General features: G+C 39.4%; 1 protein-coding gene across 1 annotated transcript in view; it reads left to right on the top strand.

Annotated features, from left to right (window-relative positions):
* The first annotated feature begins 1,606 nt into the window (after positions 1-1,606).
* APBA1 (amyloid beta precursor protein binding family A member 1) overlaps positions 1,607-24,532 on the top strand; it is a 49,852-nt gene continuing 26,926 nt past the window's right edge. Inside the window, exons 1-4 of the mRNA XM_065406527.1 lie at positions 1,607-2,761; positions 16,936-17,040; positions 20,793-20,832; positions 22,882-23,027. Of these exons, the coding sequence (XP_065262599.1) occupies positions 1,607-2,761; positions 16,936-17,040; positions 20,793-20,832; positions 22,882-23,027 (1,446 nt within the window). The remainder of the gene's footprint in view (positions 2,762-16,935; positions 17,041-20,792; positions 20,833-22,881; positions 23,028-24,532) is intronic.

The raw sequence follows: 24,532 nt of genomic DNA, 5'->3' as shown, positions 1-24,532 counted from the left end.
CCACATGCCAGGCACACACAAAAAACCAAACCCAAGGTCAGTGTCAATCTGACGTGGGGAAAATTGCTTTCCAACCTCACATATGATGATCGGTTAGACCATGAGCATGTGAGCAAGAACCAGCCAGCACCTGAGAGAGAAAATGCTCGGTGCCACCTCAAAGCAGTGGCCCACCCCATCCAATGTCCCATCTCCAGCTAAGGCCATCTCGGATGCTTCAGAGGAAGTAGACCAAAAAAAACCCAGAATACATTGGGGGTGGGGGAGGGCAGGAATCTATTCTTGACCCCTGAAGGCCATGGGCTGAAGCTCTGGAGCATGAGCTTTAGGAACATGACATGAACCGTAAGTGACCCTCAGGGCTACTGAGCCTTGGCTCACACCATCACAAGCAACTTTTCTAAACTCTGGGTTGGGGGAATGGTCATTCTTTTTCTTCTCATCCTCTTCCCCTATCATTCTCATGCCTCTCTCTCCCCGATGCTCTTTCTTACCCTCCTGCCCTCTTCCCCTGCACACATTCTACTTCAATCTCGTCTTTCATCCATCTGCCCCTTAGATTCAAAGGCCCTCACATTTTTCCTCCCTTTCTTTTCATTCTTCTGCCCCCTCATATTTTCCCTCTTTGCTCCCGATAATATTTTGTTTCTCCCTCTGTGCCTTCTCACTGTTCTCCACTGTCCTTCTCCTCCCCACATTTCCCTGTTCATCCTCTCTTTCTCTTCTGCCTTTCGCATTGCCATATCCCTCCTGCTATCCCGTCATTGTCCAGATCACCACATTCTACACACTTACAGTACTTCCCTGTCCCCTCGCTGTCACTCACATCATGTATTAAGAACAGGGGCCAGCAATCTTCACTGAAGACAGCCTTGTTTCTCTCCTGTTGGAAGCAGTGGGAGATGGCAGCCATTTGGAATATGGGCAAAAGTTGACAAGAAAGCTACAGGACAGCAGCAGACCATGAGCAGCCTTTTTTTTTTTTTTTTAATCTAAAAACCCACATAAAATTGAGACACAATATTGGGAGAGCTGGCAACCATGCTGACTGCCAGTGTGCTAAGCTGTGAGTGCACGCTTTCTCTCTTTGAACAATGATAGAATTTGTTTGTCTAACAGAACACAGAAGATAGATCTGTGCTTAGGTGCTACATGTAATACAAACAGAAAACTTTCCATTTTTGCATTTGAAGGATCAGATTTTGGTTTCAGCTACTGCAGACTTGCACCAATGTAACTCCATTGCAATAATTAGAATTAATAAAATGTTACAGTGGTGTATCTGAGATTAAATTCTTTCCCATAGAATATATCTGTAAAAATGTAAATTCTACAGTTTTCCTGGGGTCATGAACCACAGTTCAGGTGTATGATGCTGGTGTAGATCCTCTGCATGATTACCATCCACTCACTCTGGAGCCAAGAAGGCCGTGTATGTGTCTGCAGGGGAAGAAGAGATGCCTTTTGTTGCCACAACATTATTTATCAAATCACATGACTTTGAAATCACCATGGTACTTAATAATCAACTTTCTTTTCTTTTTTCTTTCCAGCCTCAGTAGACAAAATGTCAATAGAATAAGTGGCCTACATTCCAGACCTGGCCATGAACCATTTGGAGGGACCACCTGAGGGGAAGGTGAATGAGGAGCCAGCAAATGGAGAGGTGAACGAGTCAGTGGAGGCTGACTTGGAGCACTCTGAGGTGGAGGAGGAGCAGCAGCAGTATGCCGCTCATTACCCGAGACATGCCAATGGCAGCCAAGAAGGACAGTCTGGGCAGGAGGAGGAGGGGATGCTGGCCCGGTCAGCCAGTACAGAGAGTGGCTTCCACAATCACACTGATACTGCTGAAGGGGATGTCATAGCCACAGCAGAGGATGGCTATGACACAGACAGAGTTCAGGAAAATGAGGATGAGAGCGCCTACGCAGTGCAGTATAGACCTGAGTCTGAAGAGTACACAGAAAATGCCGAGGCAGAGCATGCTGAGGCCATTCAGACCCGAACTCTACCTAACCACTTACACTTTCACTCCATTGAACACGAGGAAGCCATGAATGCCGCCTACTCGGGGTATGTCTACACTCACGGGCTCTTCCACCGAGGGGAGGACGAACAGTATGCTGAGCCCTACGCTGACTATGGACTGCAGGAGCATGTGTACGAGGAGATAGGAGAGACACCTGACCTGGATGTCAGGGAGGGACTACGACTCTATGAGCAGGAGAGGGAGGAAGCTGACAACTATCGCAAGGAAGCTCTTGGTGCCCGCCTTCACCATTATGATGAACGGTCCGATGGAGAGTCTGACAGCCCTGAGAAGGAGGCAGAATTTGCTCCCTATCCAAGGATGGATAGTTATGAACAAGAGGAAGATATTGATCAAATTGTGGCTGAGGTCAAACAGAGCATGAGTTCTCAGAGCCTGGACAAGGCCGCTGAAGATATGCCAGAAGCAGAGCAGAACTTAGAATGTGACCATACTCCCGGTAGTGGGACTCTCGAGAGCAATGGTCAGCTCCCAGCTGGCTCCAGGCCCACAGTTAACTCAGGAGAGTCAGTGCAGAGATACAGCAAGGAAAAAAGGGATGCGATATCTCTGGCTATTAAAGATATTAAAGAGGCTATTGAGGAAGTGAAGACCAGGACCATTCGTTCTCCTTACACCCCAGATGAACCAAAAGAACCCATCTGGGTGATGAGACAGGACATCAGCCCAACCAGGGATTGTGATGATCAGAGGCCACTAGATGGAGATGTAAGTATATGAAGCTATTAGCTTACTTGTTACAAGTAACGGAATGAGGAATACATAACATACATATGTCTGTCTCTCTCTCGTGTACACGCACACACACATGCACTCTCTCACACTCATGGTAAGGTACACTATGCTTGTATGGCTTATTCTGGTCCTGTTAAATATTTAAAGCTTTACCTATTTTAATTCTGTGTTCTAAAGGATGCATGAGTAGTGGACCTATGTATTATCGATGGGCCATGTTAACCCTTCGTGAAATGCCACAGACGTCAGTAGAGTTACACCAGAGATGAATCTGCCACAAAAGGTTTGATTGCTCTCTTGCAGAAACAAGTGATATTACTCTTTTCCCACATTCGTTGACTAACTGGTTGGTTAGAATGGCTACCATTCAGTTTATCTTGGGCTATCAGGTTCTGCAGGCTCCCATCAGTTATGGGCTTGCCAGCTACAAGAAAGTGCAAATTTACAACACTATTAGTTTAATTGTAAAATTGAATCACCCTCATGTATGAACTAGATGTTAAAGGTTATTTCTTCAAGTGTACAGTCTATTACAGCAGTGCTTCTCAAAGTTGGGCGCCGAGCCCCTGGCAGCCCGGGCTGGTTTGTTTACCTGCCGCGTCTGCAGGTTCAGCCGATCGCAGCTCCCACTGGCCGCGGTTCACCTCTCCAGGCCAATGGGGGCTGCGGGAAGGGCGGCCAGCACATCCCTCGGCCCATGCCGCTTGTTCCCCTGAACAAGCAGCGGACCGGCTTTGAGAAGCACTGTATTACAGGGTTTGAACTACTTTATCTTTAGACAACATACCCAACTTGCATCAGAATCAGTCCAGAACTGCTCAGCCTATACTCATTGCCATGTACAGTTAAGTTGTCAATGTTAAATATATGGCTTTTCTGTATTTCTTCCTCTTATTTTAATAGTTTTGGAAGCAACTTTTAATCATATTAAAATGTATGCCTGAAATGGAGGGGGCCAGTAGATAAAATCAGTGGGCCAAAGTCATCCCTGAAGTAATTCAGTTAATGTCAGCTAAGTTTTATCCCAGGGATGAATGTGGCCTAAAACTGTGTGTGTGTGTGTGTGTGTGTGTGTGTGTGAATTCTCTTTAATTCCTATGGAATGCTTTCTTGATGTCTGCTTGGAAAAATTAGGGGCTTTTCAATATAACTGATGCATTTCAAAGATATAACTCAATTTCATCTGTAGCTGTGGTTTTCAGCTAAGAGGGGATTTGATTAATAGAGGTTTTATTTTACTTAGACTGATTTTCAGAAGTACTGAAAATCTCACAACTCTTACCAAGGTCAGCACTCCAGCAAATCAGGCCCTTATTATGTTCTATTCTTTTCAGGTGTGTCCCACAAATGATCTATTTTCCCTCGCAGCTCCTTGAGAAATCAGCTTTCATTTCCAAAATTACTCTTTCTTGGAAAATGTTTGCAATCATTTTGTGCTGTTAACCAAATAGTGACCAAACCTTAGGATTAGAATAATAGACTTGCGTCACTTAGCAAGCAGTTCTCTGAGAGGTGATAAAGCCACGGAGACAGCAGAATGATCTGCAGGTGACGGTATTAAATGTAGCAGATTTTGCTTTTGCCTTTTCTTTTCTTTTTTGGCAAGGGAAAGTAAATGCCACCCTGTAGTGTTGAGCATTTGGTTGATGGTGTTGAGATTGGATGCTTTGTAGAGGATAAAGTAGAAGGGTTCAGCAGTAGGGATAAGACGCTGGCTCACATTTGGGTGCTTAGTGTGGGGTTCAACTAGCCAGCAGTTGGGAAGAGGGATGGAAATTATCTGGGGTAATGGAAAGGATAAGCAGCTAGTAGGGGGATAGAGAAGACGCTTGAGGGAAGGACCACTTATGGATGTGTGTGCTTGTCCTCAGGATACTCAGGGTTAAATCTGGTAGCAAATTCCATTCATTCATATGTATTTTTCCCAAAACAATGCTTAACATTATGTATGAAAAACAGAATAAAAATGCCAGCAGTCCAGCTCTTATGAGCCACTCTACAATAACTAGCTGTTATGATCATGTGATGTAGAGAGGAGGAAAAAGATTTTTTTGTTTGAAACTTAAAATGTATACTTATAAGCAGTGAATAAAAAAATGAATAAAATACCCAAATTTCCACTTAAAATGGAGTGAGCCAAACTGTATGCTGATATACACCCTGTGCAATCCCATTAACTTCAGTGTTCTTTCACAGCACGTGGGCCCAGAATTTGGCTCCATTAAATTTAAGTACAATGAGCTAAATTTTCACACACACACAAATCGATCTGCACTTCTGGATATCCAACTTCTAGTGCAGCCCCAGGCCTTGAATTTTCAGGTGCAAATCAGGTAGTTAGAACAGCACATCTTTTGGTTTCCACCCACCTTTGTTTTTGGACCTCAAAAGACATGCATTAGGATTTCCCTTGTGTCAATGCTTGTGTGTTTGGCAATTTCAGTATCTTTCTTGCTTCTATTAGCAGAAACCCTTACATTTTCTTCAGAATGTACAGCCATATCTGATTGCTAGACAGAGCTCTATAAATGCCTCCTGTTCTACTCTTTTTTCTTCTTCTTGAACCTGCACAGTCACTGCAGCTGTGACACCAAGTAACTGAGACACTTCAAAGAGAAAACTGTGGAGCAGCAGAGTTAGGTTTCTTGCTCAGAATGCCTCATCTCGTAGGAGCAGATCATGTCCCCTTCTGCAGTAAAACCCGTGGCAGGAGACTCTAAAGGAGGAAATCTCCACACGCATTCCCTCATGAAGACTCTCACATGTGTATATATCAGAGGGGTGAGGGTGAGCTGTGGGTACTGCCTCAGTCCTGGTAGATCCCCAGAGATGCATGTAGATTGGTGGGATGCCAGAGCCATCTGTGCAGAGGCCTATGTGCTGGCTGTGGACATCTACAGACCCATTCTATCCCAAAGTTCCCTGGCAGTGTCTCTCCAATGGAGCCAAGTTGTCAGGGACTCGCCTAGCTGGCTATGGTAAGGGAGGTGTCAGAGAGACAACTGACCCTGCTCCTCTGCACAATAACGGGGGACAACTGTGTCTCAAGGGTCCCCTCAGTGCATGGATCTCAGAGGGCAAATGTGGACCATTTGAAGAGTAGAAGGCTGTGATCTTGCATGTGAGAGAATTTAAAATTCAGCAAAACACTCCGGTGTGTAATTTGTGTGGAAGACCCCATAGCACATCTTAAAATCCAAAATAGTAACAAGGTCCTCAGTTGGGGGGGAGTGGGTTTACTGGATCCTGCTGCGGAAGGCCAGAGGATGCATCTGTCACTCTGACACATACAGGTTGGCAGGTTGTTTCCTTCCAGAAGAGCACCTCTGTCTCCTCTTGGCCAGAGAAAAGGAGCATGCTGCCCTCTCTGCCTCTTGTCTCTGCCTCTTGCTTCTTGGAGGTAAGAAACGATGATTAGTGTCTGACTGAGGCCCTCACGTTTAGAGGGGATTGCTCTCTTCCAACTGAGTCACACATCCACAGTGCATTGTAGATCAGTAATCCAAGTATTGTTGACACTGAAGCATTTTTGGCTGTGGTGATTCCATATCTTCAGTTTCTCAGACTTCTGAATCACTGGTGTCCAAAGTCTGCATTCATGAGACCTTTTCCTTTGCATGCCATGTTCAGACAGTGAGGACTACTCTGAAATGAATATTGGGTTTGGTATAATGATAAATTACACAGATGGATGGATTCTGCTTCACAAAACCAATCCAGCCTTTGAAGACAAACCTTTCAGGTACAAGGGAGCTGAGTTGCAGTGTTTCCTGTCTGTCTGCTTCTGGGTCATAGACATTTTGTTTAAAACTTAAATTTCTGTGTCGCTGGTTTTTGTTAGTTCTGGTAACGCTGACACTGGAGCAGTTTCACAGAAATGAAAATGTTTCAGTTTTTCCACAGCAGGAGTAATCTATTAATAATGAGGAAATAGAGAAGTCTGTTTTAAATAATTTAAGCATGTTTCAGGTACTGGCTGAACTTTAAAAGAAGGAAAAGTGACTACGGTATATTGATGTGATATTGTTAGTGCTTTCTTTTCTAAGCAAAGTCTTTAAAGCTGCTTTTTGGAACCGATTTGAGAAGTCAAGTCTTCAGTGGGCGGCCTCTAGATATTATGAAGTCTTAAAATTATACAGCAAGCCCAGTAATAATGAACATTTTAATTGCAAGGGCAGAAGACTTTATGCTGATTCATCAACCATGTAGGAGAAGGGAGATGTTTATCAATTATAGTGTTGGAAGACAAACACTCCCTAAAACAGCTCAGGATAGTTAAATTATGGTGAATATTTGATTCAGTTTTTAATGTGAATCATTTTTGTGTTTTTATTCAGGTTTTTAAATAATTTATGGAAAGATAAAGGCAACTGTGAGTGATTTTTCTACATTGTAAACTAGAGCACTGCCTGTGATGCTTACAGTTTTGAAGAAAGTCTTCTGAAGACATGGACAAGAACTGAAGTAATTGCTTTAGATTGACACATGATGTGCTGCAGTTGAAATTCAAATACAAGTTAAACTCAGGTTACAGACATTAAGAGTGGAGAAAATCTCACATAATGAGAGAGATAAATAGCCAGAATTGAGCCAGTTTCCAGCAATTCTGCAATGCCAGCCTTTGGTGTGAAGTACACAGTCCTCTGGCCAGATCTGACCCTCTAATTGTATTTATTGGTTTGCTGAACAGACACAGATTCTGTAGAATCTGAGATGTAATTTTTAAAGGGAAGTTTCTAGCCTTTGTGGTTGCAAAGAAAACCTTATAGATGTGAATGAGTGGAAGCTGTGCATACAGTATTGCCGTAGTACTCTGCACAAGAACTCCTTTTCAGAGGTGTATTAAGGTCTCCTGGAACAGAGCAAGTGGGGGGGGGGGGAACCCAGTGACAGAATTGTAGCCCTGCCCCACCCCCTCCACTTACTGTCCCACCCCATTCTGCCCCTTGCCCCGTGGCCTTGCCCCTGTTTATCCCATGGTCCTGCCCCATTCCATTCTCCCCTTCCCCCCCCCCCCCCCCGGCGATCTTGCCCTCCATTCGTTCCTTTCTACTCCCTCTTCCCCCACTGTGGCCCCAAGACTGGAGAAGTTCTATCCCCCTGCCATGGCCTTGGGGCCACAGCAGGGAGTGAGAGCTCCTCCAGCCCTGAGGCTGTGGCAGGGAGCGAGATCTCCTCCAGTCCCAGGGCTGCAGCGGGGGGGGAGGGTCCAGGCGCTGGGGCTTCTGCTGAGGACTGGGGTCAGGGCGCTGGGGCTTCCCCTGCCCACCCCGCAGCTTCTACCAGGACTCCAGCCTTCCGCCACCCCACAGTGGATTTCTGCTGCGGTGCCCATTTTTCTGGAGCCCCCCAATTGGCCAGGGCCCCTGGGCCCATTGGATAATCCACCCCTGTCCTTTTGAAGTCAGTGGAGGAAGTTCTGCCTAGGGAGCATCTGCAGCAACAGGTGCAGCTGCATTTATTTCATTGTGATTATTCCCACCAAACTTACTGGGGCAAATTCTCAAAATTCTGGTCAAAATTATACCTGCAAATGTGTTTGCACAACTAGTTTTTAGGAGTGTTCTGTGCAGGCAGTTGCACATATTTGGTAGGTTGTTATGGGCAGCTTTTAGCAAGGCCAGATTTTTGAAAAATTGGTTTGCCCTCTATCTTTATTTTAATGTCTAATCCTGTGTGCCTGCTCCTTAGCACCTGGGGGAGGAGCCATTGAGAGTGCATCAAGCAGTGCATATCTTTGAAAATGCAACCATTATCTGAACATTCAGCTAAAGGCACAGGCGCCTTTTTATCTTTCCTTTTCTATTATCGTTTTTAAAACAAGAAAGTTAAATGCAAAATACTCTTAATGCAAAAATATGAATAAAAATTCAAAAGGACGAAAGTCAGGAAACACAGAATGCTGATTCCTGTGCCTGCCATAACTTAGCCATATAGCACATACTGTACTATTTTATTATCGTTACTGATATTTAAAATGCAATACTATAAATGTACAGCGTACACACAGGTACACGTTGCCTGTCCCAAAGACAATATATATGTAGGTATAAAAATCTACAACATGCATTGTAATACAAGAGTACTTCTCCACAAGGGGCCAGAGCGACCATTGCTGACTAGGCCCAAACTTTGCATTTCCTGATGTAGAACTGTTTAAAATTCAGTAATAATGTATTAACATGGTTTGGGGATTTAATGAATGTAAACAGCCAATGTAATTATCTCTGAAGATTTCCGAAGAGATATGCACTTGGAGCTGGAGTCAAGGCACCTTTCTTGTAATATCCTGGGTCGGATTTATTGGAAGATAAATTATTTCCTGGAGAAACTTACAACATATATAAGTAAATTATACAGCTCAATACATATGTATATGTTTGTTAGTGTTGTTGTCTTAGCTGCCTTTTAACAATATCATTACCTTAACATAGTAAAACAAAACCATTTAAAATGCATACTGAGGATGAGTGATGGAATAAGGAACTTTTCACCTATAGGTTTCAATCTCCAATCCAGTCCCGATAGGAAGTTTTCACCATCTAACAGCTGTATCCTGGTCTGTGTGAAATTAATTAATGGTTTTAGTGTAGTTTTTAATGGGCAGGGTACAAATCACAGTGGAGATTAACTGACCCCTTGTTGGCAGTCTCAGCAAAGAGACTCACATTTGACCAGATCACAGTATTAGACTGAACTGTTCTGACTGTCTTGGGGGAAGAAGGGGAGCTGTTGTAGTGAGTGTCTGGTGTCTCTGAATACCAGTTTCCATACTTGTAACTTTCCAAAGTGTTCACATTTTGGGCTGAAATTTTCATGATTTATATGATTACTGTCCGCCCGAAAGGGATTCTTCTTGTTTTGGGAAAGTTCACGCAAAATCTCTTCAGCTGTTTTACGTTAGTGAAAAGAGAAGTGAAAAACTACACTTTTCTCACTGTAAAATCAACATTATTTTTATTTAAATTACGACAGCACCCAATGATTTGACATAAAATGTTACAGGATGCACAACAAAACTGAGTTAACATTGCTGTTGGTACCCTATTTATTTTTTGTATAGCATTCAACTGTACTAGGTGCTTTACAGAACAAATAAGAGCTCTTCCAGAGGTTGAGGAAGGACCAGGGTTACAATAATAAGATCATATGGTTACCCCTCTGATACATATATTCTGTTCAAGGTGTTGGGATGAGAGAGTAAAATTATTAATTTACTGCTCGTAGGCAATATGGCAGAAGTGAGTGCGTTTTTTAGAGATTCAAAGGCCCAATCCAAAAACCATAAGTGCGAAGAAAATGCAAGCTGAGACCTGGCAGATTTCATCTAACCCCCTTGAAGACTTTGACATAGAAAAGTTGACCCTTGATTCAAATGGCACTACTGAATTTTGCTTTGATCAAATATTTGTGGATTTCCCCCCCTCCACCTGTGTGTGACCGTGCTAATAAGCTGTTTATGCAATCTCTAGATATACTGCTGCTAAGAATGGGTATACAACACCACTTTTCTAAAACAAGAGCAGTTCGCTGTGACAAAAGAAGCTCCAGTGTTCCTGATGTATGTCTTTACAGGATATTCAGTTACATAGCAGGTTAAACTGGATAGGTGTGACACAATGCAGTGCTGTCACATCTCCTATTACCAGTTTCATTATTAAATCCAAGCACAAAATAACAGTGAAGCACTAGCTTATTCTCAGATTGTAAGTGGAGTATGCTTTAGTCACAACTGGACAACACCAAAAGCTTAAATGGAGAATTTCTGGATGTACCAGGCTGAATATCGTAAAAGACAGGTAGGTGGAAAAGGAAGGAAGAGAAGTGGGGATGCTGCTACTTTTTTTTCCCTATTACTCCCTTTTATACAGCCATTCACAATTGTAATGAACATTAACGTTGATACAGTAGATGAGTGTACATACATATAGTTTGTCTCACCAGAGTTTGGTTCAGGCTTCTTAACTAGTTTAAAGATTATAAGAGCAGTGCTAGCATACATTCTTTTTAAATGTTATGTTATAAACGATATCACTTGGAAGAAGCTGAGCAAACTGCCCTTCCTGCTATTTCTTATTGAATCTCTCTTTTTTGTCCTAGCATATGAGCTACCTATATATTGTAAGCTGCACTCCGTATTGTGCATTGTACCTTTTCCTTTGTGATGCTAAATAAGCCAAATATGTAAGAGTCCCTCCTAGACTAAACTTCCCTTTACCTCTCTATACAGGAGCTGCTTTGGGGTAGCTAACGTTGCATACGTTATAGCAAGCTGTATATTGCATGCAGTCTGTTCTATTAATAAATTGCTTTAGTGTTTTCTGTCAGACTGCAGTCATCATCATAGAAAAAAAATCTTACAGCAAGAATGCAAACATTCCAAATAGAAGGCATGTATATGGTCTTTAATAGATGAATAATTCCAATACTTTTTAGATGTGCGTAGTTTAATATGCGTTCACCCATACGGATTTGTATGCTGATAACTACTGGAGCAACAATGCAAAAAATTTTAAAATGTCTGAACTCCTAAATGTGGATGATACACTAACAACTAGGCTTATTTATTTATTTTTAATTGAGCATGCCTTGACAGCATTTTAAAGAACTATTTTGGGGACAACATTCAATGCTTAATATGCTCTAAGTGTCTTTGTTTTGTTTTGTTTGTTTGTTTTTTTGTTTTAAGACTCAATCCTACATTATTTGCTCACACAAAACTCCCACTAGCATCATTGTTAGCTTGACAGCATTGCACACCTGTTATGTTGTTTAACACATATAAAAACAGAAACAGTAATGTTTAATTAGAAAAACAGGAATGGAAAAACAACACAGCTGAGGTTAAGTTGCTAGTGGAACTGTAACTTTGGCATTTCCTGACTTAGTGTATGACTCTTAACTATATAACTCTCTCCCCGTGTCACTTGTCTGAACGTTGGGGAGCTTTCTTGGGCAGGGGAAGCTTTTCCCCCCTCAAACCATGGTAGCAGAGCTGCATAGCCGAGAGTACTTCAGCCTGAAGCTCAAGTATCTTCCACAGCTCTTGGTGTCCATTTTTACAAAGACTCTGCACCTGTTCTTAATCTCTGTCTCCCACTTCCTAGTCCACACTTTTACTCAAAAAACCAACAACAAAACCCCCCCAAAACAACAACAAAAACCCCCGAAAAATAAAATAAAAGTTTCTACTGTACAATCAACTTTCTGAAGCAAGATCTATTGGATGTGAAGCCAAGGACTTCTGGCTTACCTAGCCGCAGAGTTGGCAGTTTCCTGGGAGAAACTAATTTAAGACAGGGCGCTGGTAAATACTGTCTTAAACCCAGTTAAAACTGGGAAACTGGGGAAATTAATTGCATCCATGTCCAGCAAGTTAGCATAGAATGAATCTTTTCAAACTTTGGTTATATTCATTCAGAACTGAGGAATAGGCTTGGTCTATCCACTACATCAAAGTTGGTCTTCTGTTGTAGAATGCTGCATAGGCAAATGGACCTGGACTAACCGTCTGCAACTCTGCCTGCTTCTGATTGTTTAATGCTTCAAGTCTACAACAATGAATTATTGTCATTTTCATACAATCAGATGTTTGACTTTTGTTTACATAATATTAAAAACTGAAATTAATCATGATATGTATAACAACTTTGAGAAAATATCCAACCAAAATGTACACAAACATTCCAGTGTTCAGTATTATAATTTCATATAGAAGTATTACACCCACTGCAGTTTTACTTCAATTTAGGGTTCATATAAAATCTATGAATCTACTGCCTTATGTAACCACAATTTGAATATGTAACTAAAACTAAGTGTAATGTGGTGTGCATTAATTAAACATTTTTTAAAATAGAAAATGCCTTTAAACTGGGACTAGCTAGATTTTAATGGAATGGTGAAAACCATGATTTGACCTGGTAAATACTGCCTTTGGTAAATACCATCCCATCCCTACCTAATGAAGATCTTAATAAAGGGGTGTTTTTAGTTAGTGGTTCCTGGTGCTTTATTGCTCACCTGTGAGGGGAAAATAACAGAAGCTGATTTTTATACCACAATATTTGGTAGGACCTCTAATTCTGTCCTCTTATTGGGTGTGTGTATATGACTTGTACTAATGTTATTAGGAGAGTGTGTGTGTGTGTGTGTGTGTGTGTGTGTGTGTGTGATAAGAGGTTAGACCTTGTAGCCTAGGATCTGCATGGGTGCCCTGGAGTTGTCCTTAAGGCTAATTTGAAAAAAAAGAAATGTTGTAAGTACCTACTGCTTGTGTAAGAACTACCTTTTCAAAACATAGTTCTGGAAACCAAGTTTCATCTCATTTGGAGGCAGAGAGAATCAATTCAAGTTCCTCTGCAGAGTCCAACAGTATCTCTGAAATGAGGATTCCAGTGAAAAGAGACGTGTTGGTCAGAGATATGGCTGCCCCTAAGCAGACCATAGCCATGTCACAACGTAATGACATTGGTTGGCCCAAAGAAGAAGCAAGCAGAACGGGGGGTGGGGGTGGTGTTGTGTGTTGTTGTTTTTTTACGTTAGGAAACTAGTGATCAAATGTGTTAAATATCTGGTGTTGCCTGCTCAAGGTGGCAAACTTGAATGGGCTGATAAAGTTATGTAAGGTTCCAAACGTGTGTGTGTTAGAGGGGACTGTGTAAGATTCCAATGTTTGCTCAGAACCCGACTTGCATAACTGTGTGGGGAGAATCTTACCTATATAGCCACACTATTGTACCTGTGAAAACTTATTTTGTAAAAAGAACAGGAGTACGTGTGGCACCTTAGAGACTAACAAATTTATTAGAGATTTTGAAATTGGGGCTCTGTGGGTCACTTACAACTTATACAATTCCATTGTAATCAACCCCATTGATTCCACCCTTTGTATTTCTAGTATAGTAGTTCTCCTAAAATCCTTTCCAGTTTTGCCTTAGAGAACTAGATATGGCTTCCTCAGTATTAGCAGTGCTCCCTATTACTCCCTTTTAGGTAGGATAATGGTTTCCAAACCATGGTCCACAGAGAGCTGGTTGATCACATCATGTTGGTTCTCTTTGCTATTCTCTTCAGCTGCATCACATTGAAAAGAGTTAAAATACAACAACTGGTTACCTAATATTACTTTCCTATGTAAGCAGTTGCTGTTGGTGGTTGGCACATGCCGGTTACATGACCATAACTGAGAGCAAGAAGAAGGTGGTCCATGAGACAGTTTCTCCATTAAGGTCAGATCCACAATGTGAAAAAAAATTAGGAAACTTGTAGTCTAGAGAATACTACAAATATTGAGGTAACATTTTGGGGCAGGGACTCTTTCTTCCGATGTTTGTACAGTGCCTAGCACTATGGGCTCTTGGTCTGTGGCTGGGGCTCCTAGGTGCTGTCACAATACAAATAATAAATAGATATTATCATTGTTATTATGTATTTGTCAGCGCTGTCAAGCAATTAAAAAAATTAATCACGCGATTAATCGCATTGTTAAACGATAGAATACCATTTATTTAAATATTTTTGGATGTTTACTACACTTCCAAATATATTAATTTCAATTACAACACAGAATACAAAGTGTACAGTGCTCACTTTATATTTATTTTTATTACAAATATTTGCACTGTAAAAAAACAAAAGAAATAGTATTTTTCAATTCACCTCATACAAGTACTGTAGTGCAATTTCTATCATGAAAGTTGAAGTTACAAATGTAGAATTATGTACAAAAAATAACTGCATTAAAAATAAAACAATGTAAAACTTTCGGGGTGGATTTGATTTAAATCAAATTGATTTAAATCACTAGTCAGGAAGCCTCGATTTAATCATGGATTTCGTTTAGTTATTTCATTTACCAAAGGTAATTGAAGCAGATATTTTATGAAGTCATTGGGAGGTGAACTATCTCCAATTCAACAGGTTAATCATTAATATTTGGAGGATTTTCTTGCCATGCTGTATTAAGAGGAGAACATCAGCAGACAGACATTTAAATTGTTTTATTTAACTAAAACAACATTATGTAGTCTGGATTTTTTTCTTCAACAGCAAACGTAACAAAACAAAACATATGAATTTGAATTTAGTTAAACATTCAAGTTTTTTAAAATCAGGTTCGTTTTTGTTAAAATTGTTTTTAACTAAAACAGTTAAATGAAATTTAAAAAATAAATAAATAAATAAATCGACAATGTCAGCCAGGTCAACATAAGAAACTTAAAAGATTGGCTTCTGCAGCTAACTCGGTCGTCTTCACCTTCATTTTCCTGTTTGTTCATAATCTGGAGAAGAAAAACAAGCTTTCCTGCTTTTTTCAGGTCCCAAACGATTTCTCAATTTGGAATGAATTAGTCCAAAGGAAGAAAATATTCTTTCTACACTGGTAGAAGAAGCTACTGCGGTTAAAAGTGAGGTTATCACTTCAACAGTCTCTGAATCCAAGTGCTTAAGTGACTTCCACCAGTTCACTGGTGTGACTTTCTTTAAAACATCATCAGCAAACATATATTTCTTGAATGGTTCTTATTCCCAAACTGGGTCTCTTTTATGGCCTGCTGTCATTATAGGTTTTTCCTTCTAGTGAGAGAATAGTATGGTAGATCTCAAATCAATGAAGGCTACACTCAGAAAGACCTCAAGACTTCTGGAATATGCTGTTCAAACAGTTTCACTTTTGTTTCTACTGCCTGTTCCTCCCTTCTCACATTTATCTCCAGACTTCTTCTCCTTGTCCAGATCCATTCCACCCCCAACAATCTTCTATTCATTGAACTTTTTGACACTTTGCGCTTTTAGAGAGAGGTAAGGGATTGACTCTGTGTACACAAATTTGCAGAGGGGCGATAGGGTTGAGGTCTGTTATTTCTCATCTCTATATATTATTTATTTATTTATTTAAAAACATTTTTGCTGTTGACAAGCATGTTATCTCTGGAGAGACCATTCCAGTTTGAGAACTGCAAAACTAAGCATCTCTGATGGTATCTTCTAGACTGAGCACTGAGTCCAATTGGGTAGATAGAAAGATTAACCTAAATAACCTGTACATAAGATTGGGTCCCTAATCCATTTTATCAAAAAATCTGATTTAAATAAAAAAATACAATTGTTTTTATTTAAAAAAAAAAAATCATTGATTTTTATCCACCCTGAAAACTTTAGTGCCTACAAGTCCACTCAGTTCTACTTCTTGTTCAGCCAGTCACTCAGACAAACAAGTTTGTTTACATTTTCAGGAGATAATGCTTTTTAAAATCGTGATTAATTTTTTTTAGTTAATCGCGTGAGAACTGTGATTAATTGACAGCCCTATTATTTATTATTAATTATTTTATTTAGTTTCTTAAGGCAATTGAAAAATCGTTAGAAGCAACCATGGCAGGCTGCTTCTGTTCAGTTTAGGCCAACCCTTCTGGCAAATCGCTCCTGAGCAATTGTACGTACACCTGCTTCTTAAAGAGGCAGATTAGGACTCAGTATCTGACTCTCAGTTTGCCACTTGTCAGTTCAGGATGAATAATCTTACTAAAGTTGCATCCCCACTTTCTGATCATGCCCTCAGGGTTTCTTCACTCATCTCTCTCATAACAATTTCTATCTTGACTTCATGCATTTTGTCTTTTGTTTTTTTCCCCAAAATATTAGGCTGAATTGTTTGCAACCTTCAATATGCAAATAGGATAATTTGTTTGCATATACTACTTGTGTGGGGAGATGTGCTGTAATTGCAACTTAATTGAACGGCTGGCAAGAAAAATCAAATGAAAGTCACAAACGTTCATGCCAAACATCATAATTTCCCCTTCCCTTCAGCTTCCCAAATCATGTTTTCATGTCACGCTTTTTTGGTGAATGTTATTTACCCCGGATTTAATTTTAGTTAAATTTTCAACTTTTTTATTTTATGGACAAATAAAACATTTAGTTCTCCCCATAAACATATAACTGTTGAGATAAAAAAAAATGGAATATTCAGAGTTCTGCATGTTCATTACCATACGAAACATGGGCTGTAACAGTGTTTGGCTGCTCTGTTATGTTTTTCATCTTTAATCCCTTATTTCCACTTCCAAATAAAACAACAGTGAGATTTCTACAGTGGTCACTCAGTTTTTTATTTAATTTTCTTTTCTTACCATATCTAGTCTCCATCTCCTGATTCCTCTTCACCCCGTGGTGCTGAATCGTCAAGTAGGCCACATCACCAAGATGTCTGTGGTACAGCAGCAGAACCCTCCACTAATAAAGAGGTAGAGTGCAATCTTTTTAAAAGACACAGTCCTGTTCCACTTACTGCTCATGTCTTTATATCTTCTTCCCTCTCCTTGTATAGGAAAAAAATAAAACTGGCATAAGTTATTGTTATATTCTCCCTCGTGTTTTGTGTCTCTGATTGAAACCCTAATTTAACAACGCTGTTTCTGATGGCTTTTTTTTTTTTCTGCAGTGATATTTGTGTAACAGGCTTAGGAGAGTTGATTTATTTAAAAGCAGCCAATATCCCCTCTGTACTGGGGCAAGAGGAGGCAACATTTTCTTTTCCCTCTCTTTGCAGAATGTCTTGCTACAAAGGAGGTTACATTTCTTACACCATGTCAACACTAGCACTTATGTCAGCAAACTTTTGTCTCTCATGGGGTGTGAAAAAGACACACCCCATAGCGACATAAACTTTGCCGGCATAAGCACTCGTGTGCACAGGGCTATGTTGGCGGGAGCCGCTCTCCTGCCGACATAGCTACTGCTGCTCATTGAGCTGGTTTTATTATGTTGACAGGAGAGCTCTCCCGTCGGCATATTGCAGCTACACGAATGATCTTACAGCAGCTGTACCAATACAGCTGTGCCTCTATAAGCTTGTAAGTGTAGACATGGTCTTAGTCAGGATGATAGGCCTACCAAATTAAATAAATATTAATACAGCACTCTTCCTATTAGTGTTGTCCCCTGTTTTATCTGCAGGGAAGTAGAATCGCTGAAGTGTGAAGTGATTTGCCCAAGTCCAGGCAGTGATTCAGTGGCAGGACTGGGAATAGAATCCAGCAGTTCCTGACATTGGACCCTCAAAAGTGTCTCTAGCTTGCAAAGACTTATGTACATGGTTAACTTTACAAACTGTGAATAGTCACGTTTTTGTCAATGGGACAACTGAGAATGTGGAAAATTTATCATGTGCATTTAGTCTTTACATATTGTGCCTGGGGAACTATACGAACAGAAAAATTGCAGTTATCTTTGTTTTTATTTTCTAACTTTAATAAATACAGTGCAAAGAAAGGAAATCTTCAATTATAGAAAGCAGACACCATCTAACTATCAATTTGTATTGTGATATCTATGCACTAGTCAGTTTTCTACCGATATAGAAATTGGCTGAGTCTCACTAGAAATATTTGTTAGAATTGAAATTCCAAGTAATAAATAGTCATATCCATGTTTTCTTTGTTTCAGATTTGACAAAGAAAAAGTATAGGCCTATGATTTATGAATTATTTTTTTAAAATCTTAATTTACGTTTTGGGAGGTGATGGCTTTCAAAAGGTTTAAAGCTATACCAAAGTCTTTGAGAGTGAGAGTTTTGTGCTTTTATCTGTGATACTCTTTGCTCATTATAGCCTTTGGCTTTCATTAAAGTACAGATTTAGTAATTTCACATAATCCACTTTTGACTACTAACAGTTATTAGATATCGTTAGTCATAGTCCAGGTGTTAGTGAAATAAAATGCTACCCATTATAGTCTTGAGCATTGGGTTGCATACAGTATCGGGGGTAATAAACCAGATTTCCTAGTGGGATATGTTGCAGAACTCATTTCTCAGTTGTTTTTTAAATCAGCATTGCATTCTTCTGTACATCCCTTACAAATAACAATAGTAACAGTAAACCTCTTTGCTTTATGGAAATAGTTGTATGTCTGAACAAAACCTTAATTTTAAAGAAATCTAATGTTTTGTTGACCAGACAAAAAGATTAATCCAACAAACATTACCTAGTTCTTTTATGAAATTATATTTTATACACCAGGATTTAAAGATGCATATTTCTGTGTTTAAGTGACATCAGGTGATGCCTCCTGTTATTTCTAGTACCAAAAGATTCCCAAATAAAACTACTAGAATTAAATTATTATTTTTTTAGTTTAACATTGTTGCAGTTAATAAATGTGTTAATGACTTTTAATTTGATGTTGGTTTACTCAACTTTATCCCAAAAGGAAACTCTGCGGGGCAATCAGATCCCCGATGGCTGACCAACATGAATTGATTAAAGTTAAAACTAACTACATAAAACTTCAGACAGTCAGTCGAGTCCTTGAGTCTGTTAATTAGAAAAGTGTATACTTTAAAACTTCACTTGTATGGATAAGCTTGTTGTTTTCTAAAACACACAGTCTATCTGTTCTCTGCACCTGTCAGAATGCAACCAGTCAAACTGTTGTGTACTGCACTGATAGCAATCAGATAAAATGATCAAAATCAACATCTATAGTGGGTTTAATAAAAAATAGTCATTGTAATAGACAGGGTGGTCTCAGAGCAGCCTCTCCTGCTTGGACAATAAATGTTTCCCAACACTTAATTTTCCTTAAATGTGTTTAGCAGCAGGAAGCCATTATTCAGTGACAACTTTGTCCTCTGTTGGCTTTATCTCTCAGAAGAAGAAAGCAAGTATTTCAAGGTTGCCCTGATATCCTTATATCATGCCCCGATTAACCTTTTTTCTGCCACCAGCAGTTGTTTTTATAGCAAGCCCAGTATAAGTTGTAAAATACTACTACTCATAGAATCCATGTAGTAAGAAATGGAAAAGATTTACTGGGTCATTTAGTCCATCTTCTTGCCACTTAGGTGCAACTGCCTGACTCTGAGATTGGTTTACATTTTTACAAACATAATACCTGGTAAAATACTCAGCATAAAAAGGGGTAGATTTACTATGTACTGTAAGTGAACATTCAAAAGCACTTGCACTTCATATGAAATACTGGGCTTGATCCTGAGCTCTCACTGATTTTCCACTAGTATAATTATATTGAGAAATCAGTGGAGTGAATGCTCATGTACTTCATTGTGGAATTAGGGTTAGGCATACCAACATCTTGTAATCCTTGGCTTCTCCAGAATCCTTGTCACAAACATATGTAATAGTAGCACATATTGCAGTGCACCATATTACCCTACATACTTTGACATAGAAAGTGCCTTTAACAAATTTCCTCATACAGGCTTATTTCTAAATGTAACTAAATGATTAGTATTACTGCAGTTAGACCTGGTAGGTATATGAAGACTTGCATTAGGCTTTTTTCTAGAAGTTATAAATGGAAAGGTCCTGTTATTTCATCTAGTCAACCTCCCTGCAAATGCAGGATAGATGATTTTCCATTAGTCAGTCCCACCTTTTACATTTGTTTAAGCTGAGACCCATCAGTTTCCCTGCCAGATATCAACAATCAAAGGATAAATCCAGAGCTCACAATTTTCAGTCTAAATCACGTTTTTATTTGTGATTTGAGTGTTTAATATAGCATAACTGTAATAACCACCTTTTATTTTAACAGATTGAGTCTGTATATAATTTTTTGTTCTAGAGTTATGATAGTATTGCAAGTCCTTTTAAATATTCCCAGATTATTTTTTTTAATTTGGAATTCCAAGTACTTAGAAATATGATTTTTGGGCACTATTCCTGTTATTCCTATATAGATCAGAGCACCTCTTGGCACTCAAAAATGCGCTGTCTAGTACCAGACTCAGGGTAGAACTGCTTAATATATGAAAATGGTAATGATATAGACTACACTTCATGATAATAACTCCTTAATTGCTGATATTTTGAGAACATTTAAAAATTTTCCTAATAAACTGTCAGCTGACCTTCACTAATTAACTGTCACTATGTTTTGGGGTTTTGTTGTTTTTTGTTCTTTTTGCATGGAAGGCTTTTTAATGCATATTTGAGCTTTGTTCTCTTTGAAATCCTGTTTGTCTTAATTACAGTCCAGAAAAAGTTTGGCTTCATTCCCAACCTATGTTGAAGGTAAGCTGTGAAAAATATAACATTCAATGTATAACACTGTTCGTATTATAATAGAATTCTTTTGTACAAGTAAAAATGCAAGAAGTCTATGGACTGTGAAGGTAAATGTTAACTAGGGCTGGGTGAACTTGTTTACATCAAATATGAACCAATCCAGAATTTGAACCAACCCCCAGAACTATTTTTTTGAAGTTAGAAAAGCTTAATTATCTTCTATTTTGTAATGTTTCATTAGTGGTCTCAGCCCAGTTCCTAAGGGATGGGTGACAACATCGCATAAGGCACCACTGGAATTTTCAGTAATCCATAGCACCATTCTTGGAATTCACAGCACACTGGATGTGCATGGAGGCTGAACTACCCTCTGATGACGAAGGATGGAGGTCAGACTAGATGATCATAATGGTCCCTTTTGGCTTTAAAATAAAATAAAAACATCAATGGTCTCTTCAGGGTTGAGCTTTATTGACAGGGCTGTGGTGGTGGTGGGGAACGTCCATTGCCCATGCTGTACCTGTCCTGTGGATAAATAATGTTTTAAAATTTTTATATATATGAGGTTCACCCATCACTAGAATTAACATAAACACATGCATACTTGTATGTTCTGTGTGTACACATAAATATTCAGCTGCATGCCATAAAACATAAATAATATAAAGTAATGATAGCATGGAACAAGCAGGGAAATTCTGAGTTAATTTTCTTACTTTGTCCTTAAAACTCTTGCAGTTGGCTTTTTGATTTATATAAAGATGAGAGTTGAAGCCAACATCAGATTTCTGTCCTGGGATTCCTTGGATTGTTTTCCAATATGCTGCATTTGGAAGGCTGTACATTAGAAATACATTTTTACAGAATTTCAGAGAGCTGATTCAGTCTTTAAGGTAGATACTGTAAGTCCTGAGAGTGGTTTTTTCCATATTCGTAAGAAAAATAAAATGTCACCACTTTAAATTTTATGACAATAAAATGTTGATAACTTTACAAAAAGTGAATTCTCACAAAAGTAAATGCTATGTATATTTTAATTAAATTTGAACCCAGATTTTTCTTTCTTGCACACTGATAAGCAGTGTGTTATATTAAGCTGCCTTCGAGATCATCATGAGAGGTTAAACCTTTTAAAGAGAAAAATCCAGTTCTTTGCAGCTGAACGATCCAAGGGGAGAATATTGCTTCAGTATTAAAGTGATCAATCTGAAAAACCATAGATCATATAGATATTATAGGGACTTGTCCTGCAAGGGACTGAGTGCCTTCTGATCAGCATCATAAGCTTGCACTTGCCAATGGGAGTTGAGATTTCTCTGCAATTTGCAGGACCAAGTCAATGGTATATCTTAGCCCAAGTATAAATCCCTTACTTTGCACATCTAGCATCAGAGCCTATAGCAAGGAGAGTTTCTTAGTCTAAATCAAAATTATCCCTCCTAAAGAGATCAGTCCCTCCTGTATGACTTTTATGAGTAGGTCTGGCATAAAACTATATACTCTTCAATGTGATGTGACAGTTTTTAACTCCACTCTGGGGGGAAAAAATCATACCTGTAAAATACTTTGAGGAGATTCCACTGCTCATCATTCCAATTATGGTCAGTGCTTGAAAAAGAGAGGTGCTGGTGGTTAATATTGAGTTTATGTCCCTGTTCTTTTTATTTTAGACTCTAGCTAAATGATATGATTATCTTAGTCCAAGACATAAGGATATTGGAAGTGGAGAGAGAGAGAGAAATGAAAACACTTTGTATTTTTTGTAGGAATGAAAATACATTGTTCTGTTCTAGTTATCCTTGTCTCATGGAGCAAATTATTGTGGGAGGCAGGTTGGATTAGCAATTGCGATTTCTATTGTAGAGATGTTGAAAGCACTTTGCTCAGTGTTTTTGTTTGCCTTGATTGAAAATGTTGGTTGTCCTGCTATCATGCTAACTCTAAATAGCTTAGAGCAGCATTTTTAGCCATCAGATGCAGGCTAAGTAGTGCAAGTGCTGTTTCTCTCCATAATATAACATAATTTTGTTCAGCAATTTGTTTTCTGTGTTATAGTTCCTGGACCCTGTGATCCTGAAGACTTAATTGATGGAATTATTTTTGCTGCCAATTACCTTGGCTCCACTCAACTCCTTTCTGACAAAACTCCCTCCAAGAATGTGCGAATGATGCAGGCTCAGGAAGCTGTCAGCAGAATCAAGGTGAGGAATGTATCTTGCTGTTCATGTGATTGGTGTTTTCAAACTGCAGATATGGGTGTTGTGTGCTTACCCAGGTATTCCTCCCTTATTGTTATAGATTGTCTCAAAGGTTAGGTGCCAGTTTATCCTTTCTTCTGAAAGAGATTCATCTCATCTGTTTAGTCTGATTTTGGGACTTGAGCGGGAAGGAGGATGCACTGGATAATTTGGCTTAATGTGCCTTTCAGATTCTAGTCATCAAAGCTTATGGTGATCTAAATGGTGGTGTAAGTTATATCATAGATGTAAGATGATACTTCTTTTGCCCACACTTTAATTTGGCATTCAGTGAAAGTTATACTACTTTAACAGTCACACCCGTTTTCTGACCACTTCACAGGTAGGCAATCACAGCAGCCAGAATGCTGTAAGAAATAGTTCATGTAACGTCGGACATTAAACCTTGGACCTATGGTGAAAGAATAAATATTGGCCAGGTCACCAGGCTTATTCTCTAATTTTAAACTGAAGATGCTATAAATTCTTTAATTTCCACTTGGCCACCTGAGATGGACAGTTGACTGTCTCATTCTAAGGAAGGTAGTTCTGAAAGTGCAGGACTCTCCTAGTACTAGTCTACATTGTCAGCACTGGGTGTGTGTATGTGTATTGTGCTGTGCTTTGTTTCCGAAATACTTTTCTAAAAGGAAGCTGTAGTTTTGAGAGACACTTTTTCCCACTGCTGCATAATGGTATTTCCTATTGCTTACAATAATTCAGTTACCAAATATCTGATCAGAAAATATATTTTCATCAGTTCAATATCAAAATGTTCACAGGTCGCTGGTATCCAAAATGATGAGCACCCAATACAGGCTGTGTTTGATAACATTGTAAATGGGGCAAGTAGCGCCACCTCTTATTAAGGTTGCCCAACGCGTCCCATAATAAGACTCTGTTTTTAGTTGCTTCTAATTTTGCCAGGATTTACTCGAGCTGAAATTCTGCCTCAAGCTGAAATTTTTTCTGGAAAACTTCAGCCAAAACTGTTCAATCATTTCTGAGAATGAAGCTAGGGGAAAATATGTTGTTGTGGCCATGTTAAAAAATTCTGGTGACTTCAATTTGAGAAGCTCTAGCGTCCCTCGTCACGCTTTAAAGTAGGGACTTGAAAGTTGGCAGAACGGTGGCCTTTCTGTCAAGTAAGTGCCTTTTGCCATCTGTATGAAAGTCCTTCCAAATAGGACCAAGTTATAAGCCTTTGAAAAATCACAGTTCACACATGCTCAGTAGAGACTTTGATTTTAACTGCTACAATTTCAGAAGATTTTGTCCTAATTGAGCATGCTTCACCTTCTCACAGTTCCTATTGCTGACGAGCAATGGAGCATGCCCCAGCCTAGGGCTACATAGATTAACTGAGATTTTCCCTGTGATGGCTGCTCCAAGCCAGGATTGGGCTAAGAACTGGAACCAAGAGCAGCGTGCCTGTGTCTCTTGTGCTCTCAAAGATCCTCTGCTGGCAA

The sequence above is a fragment of the Emys orbicularis genome, chromosome 6 (assembly GCF_028017835.1).
Source record: "Emys orbicularis isolate rEmyOrb1 chromosome 6, rEmyOrb1.hap1, whole genome shotgun sequence".
In the NCBI taxonomy this organism is placed as follows: domain Eukaryota; kingdom Metazoa; phylum Chordata; order Testudines; family Emydidae; genus Emys; species Emys orbicularis.
Note: the sequence above shows the minus strand (reverse complement) of the source record. Positions and strands in the feature narration are given on the sequence as shown.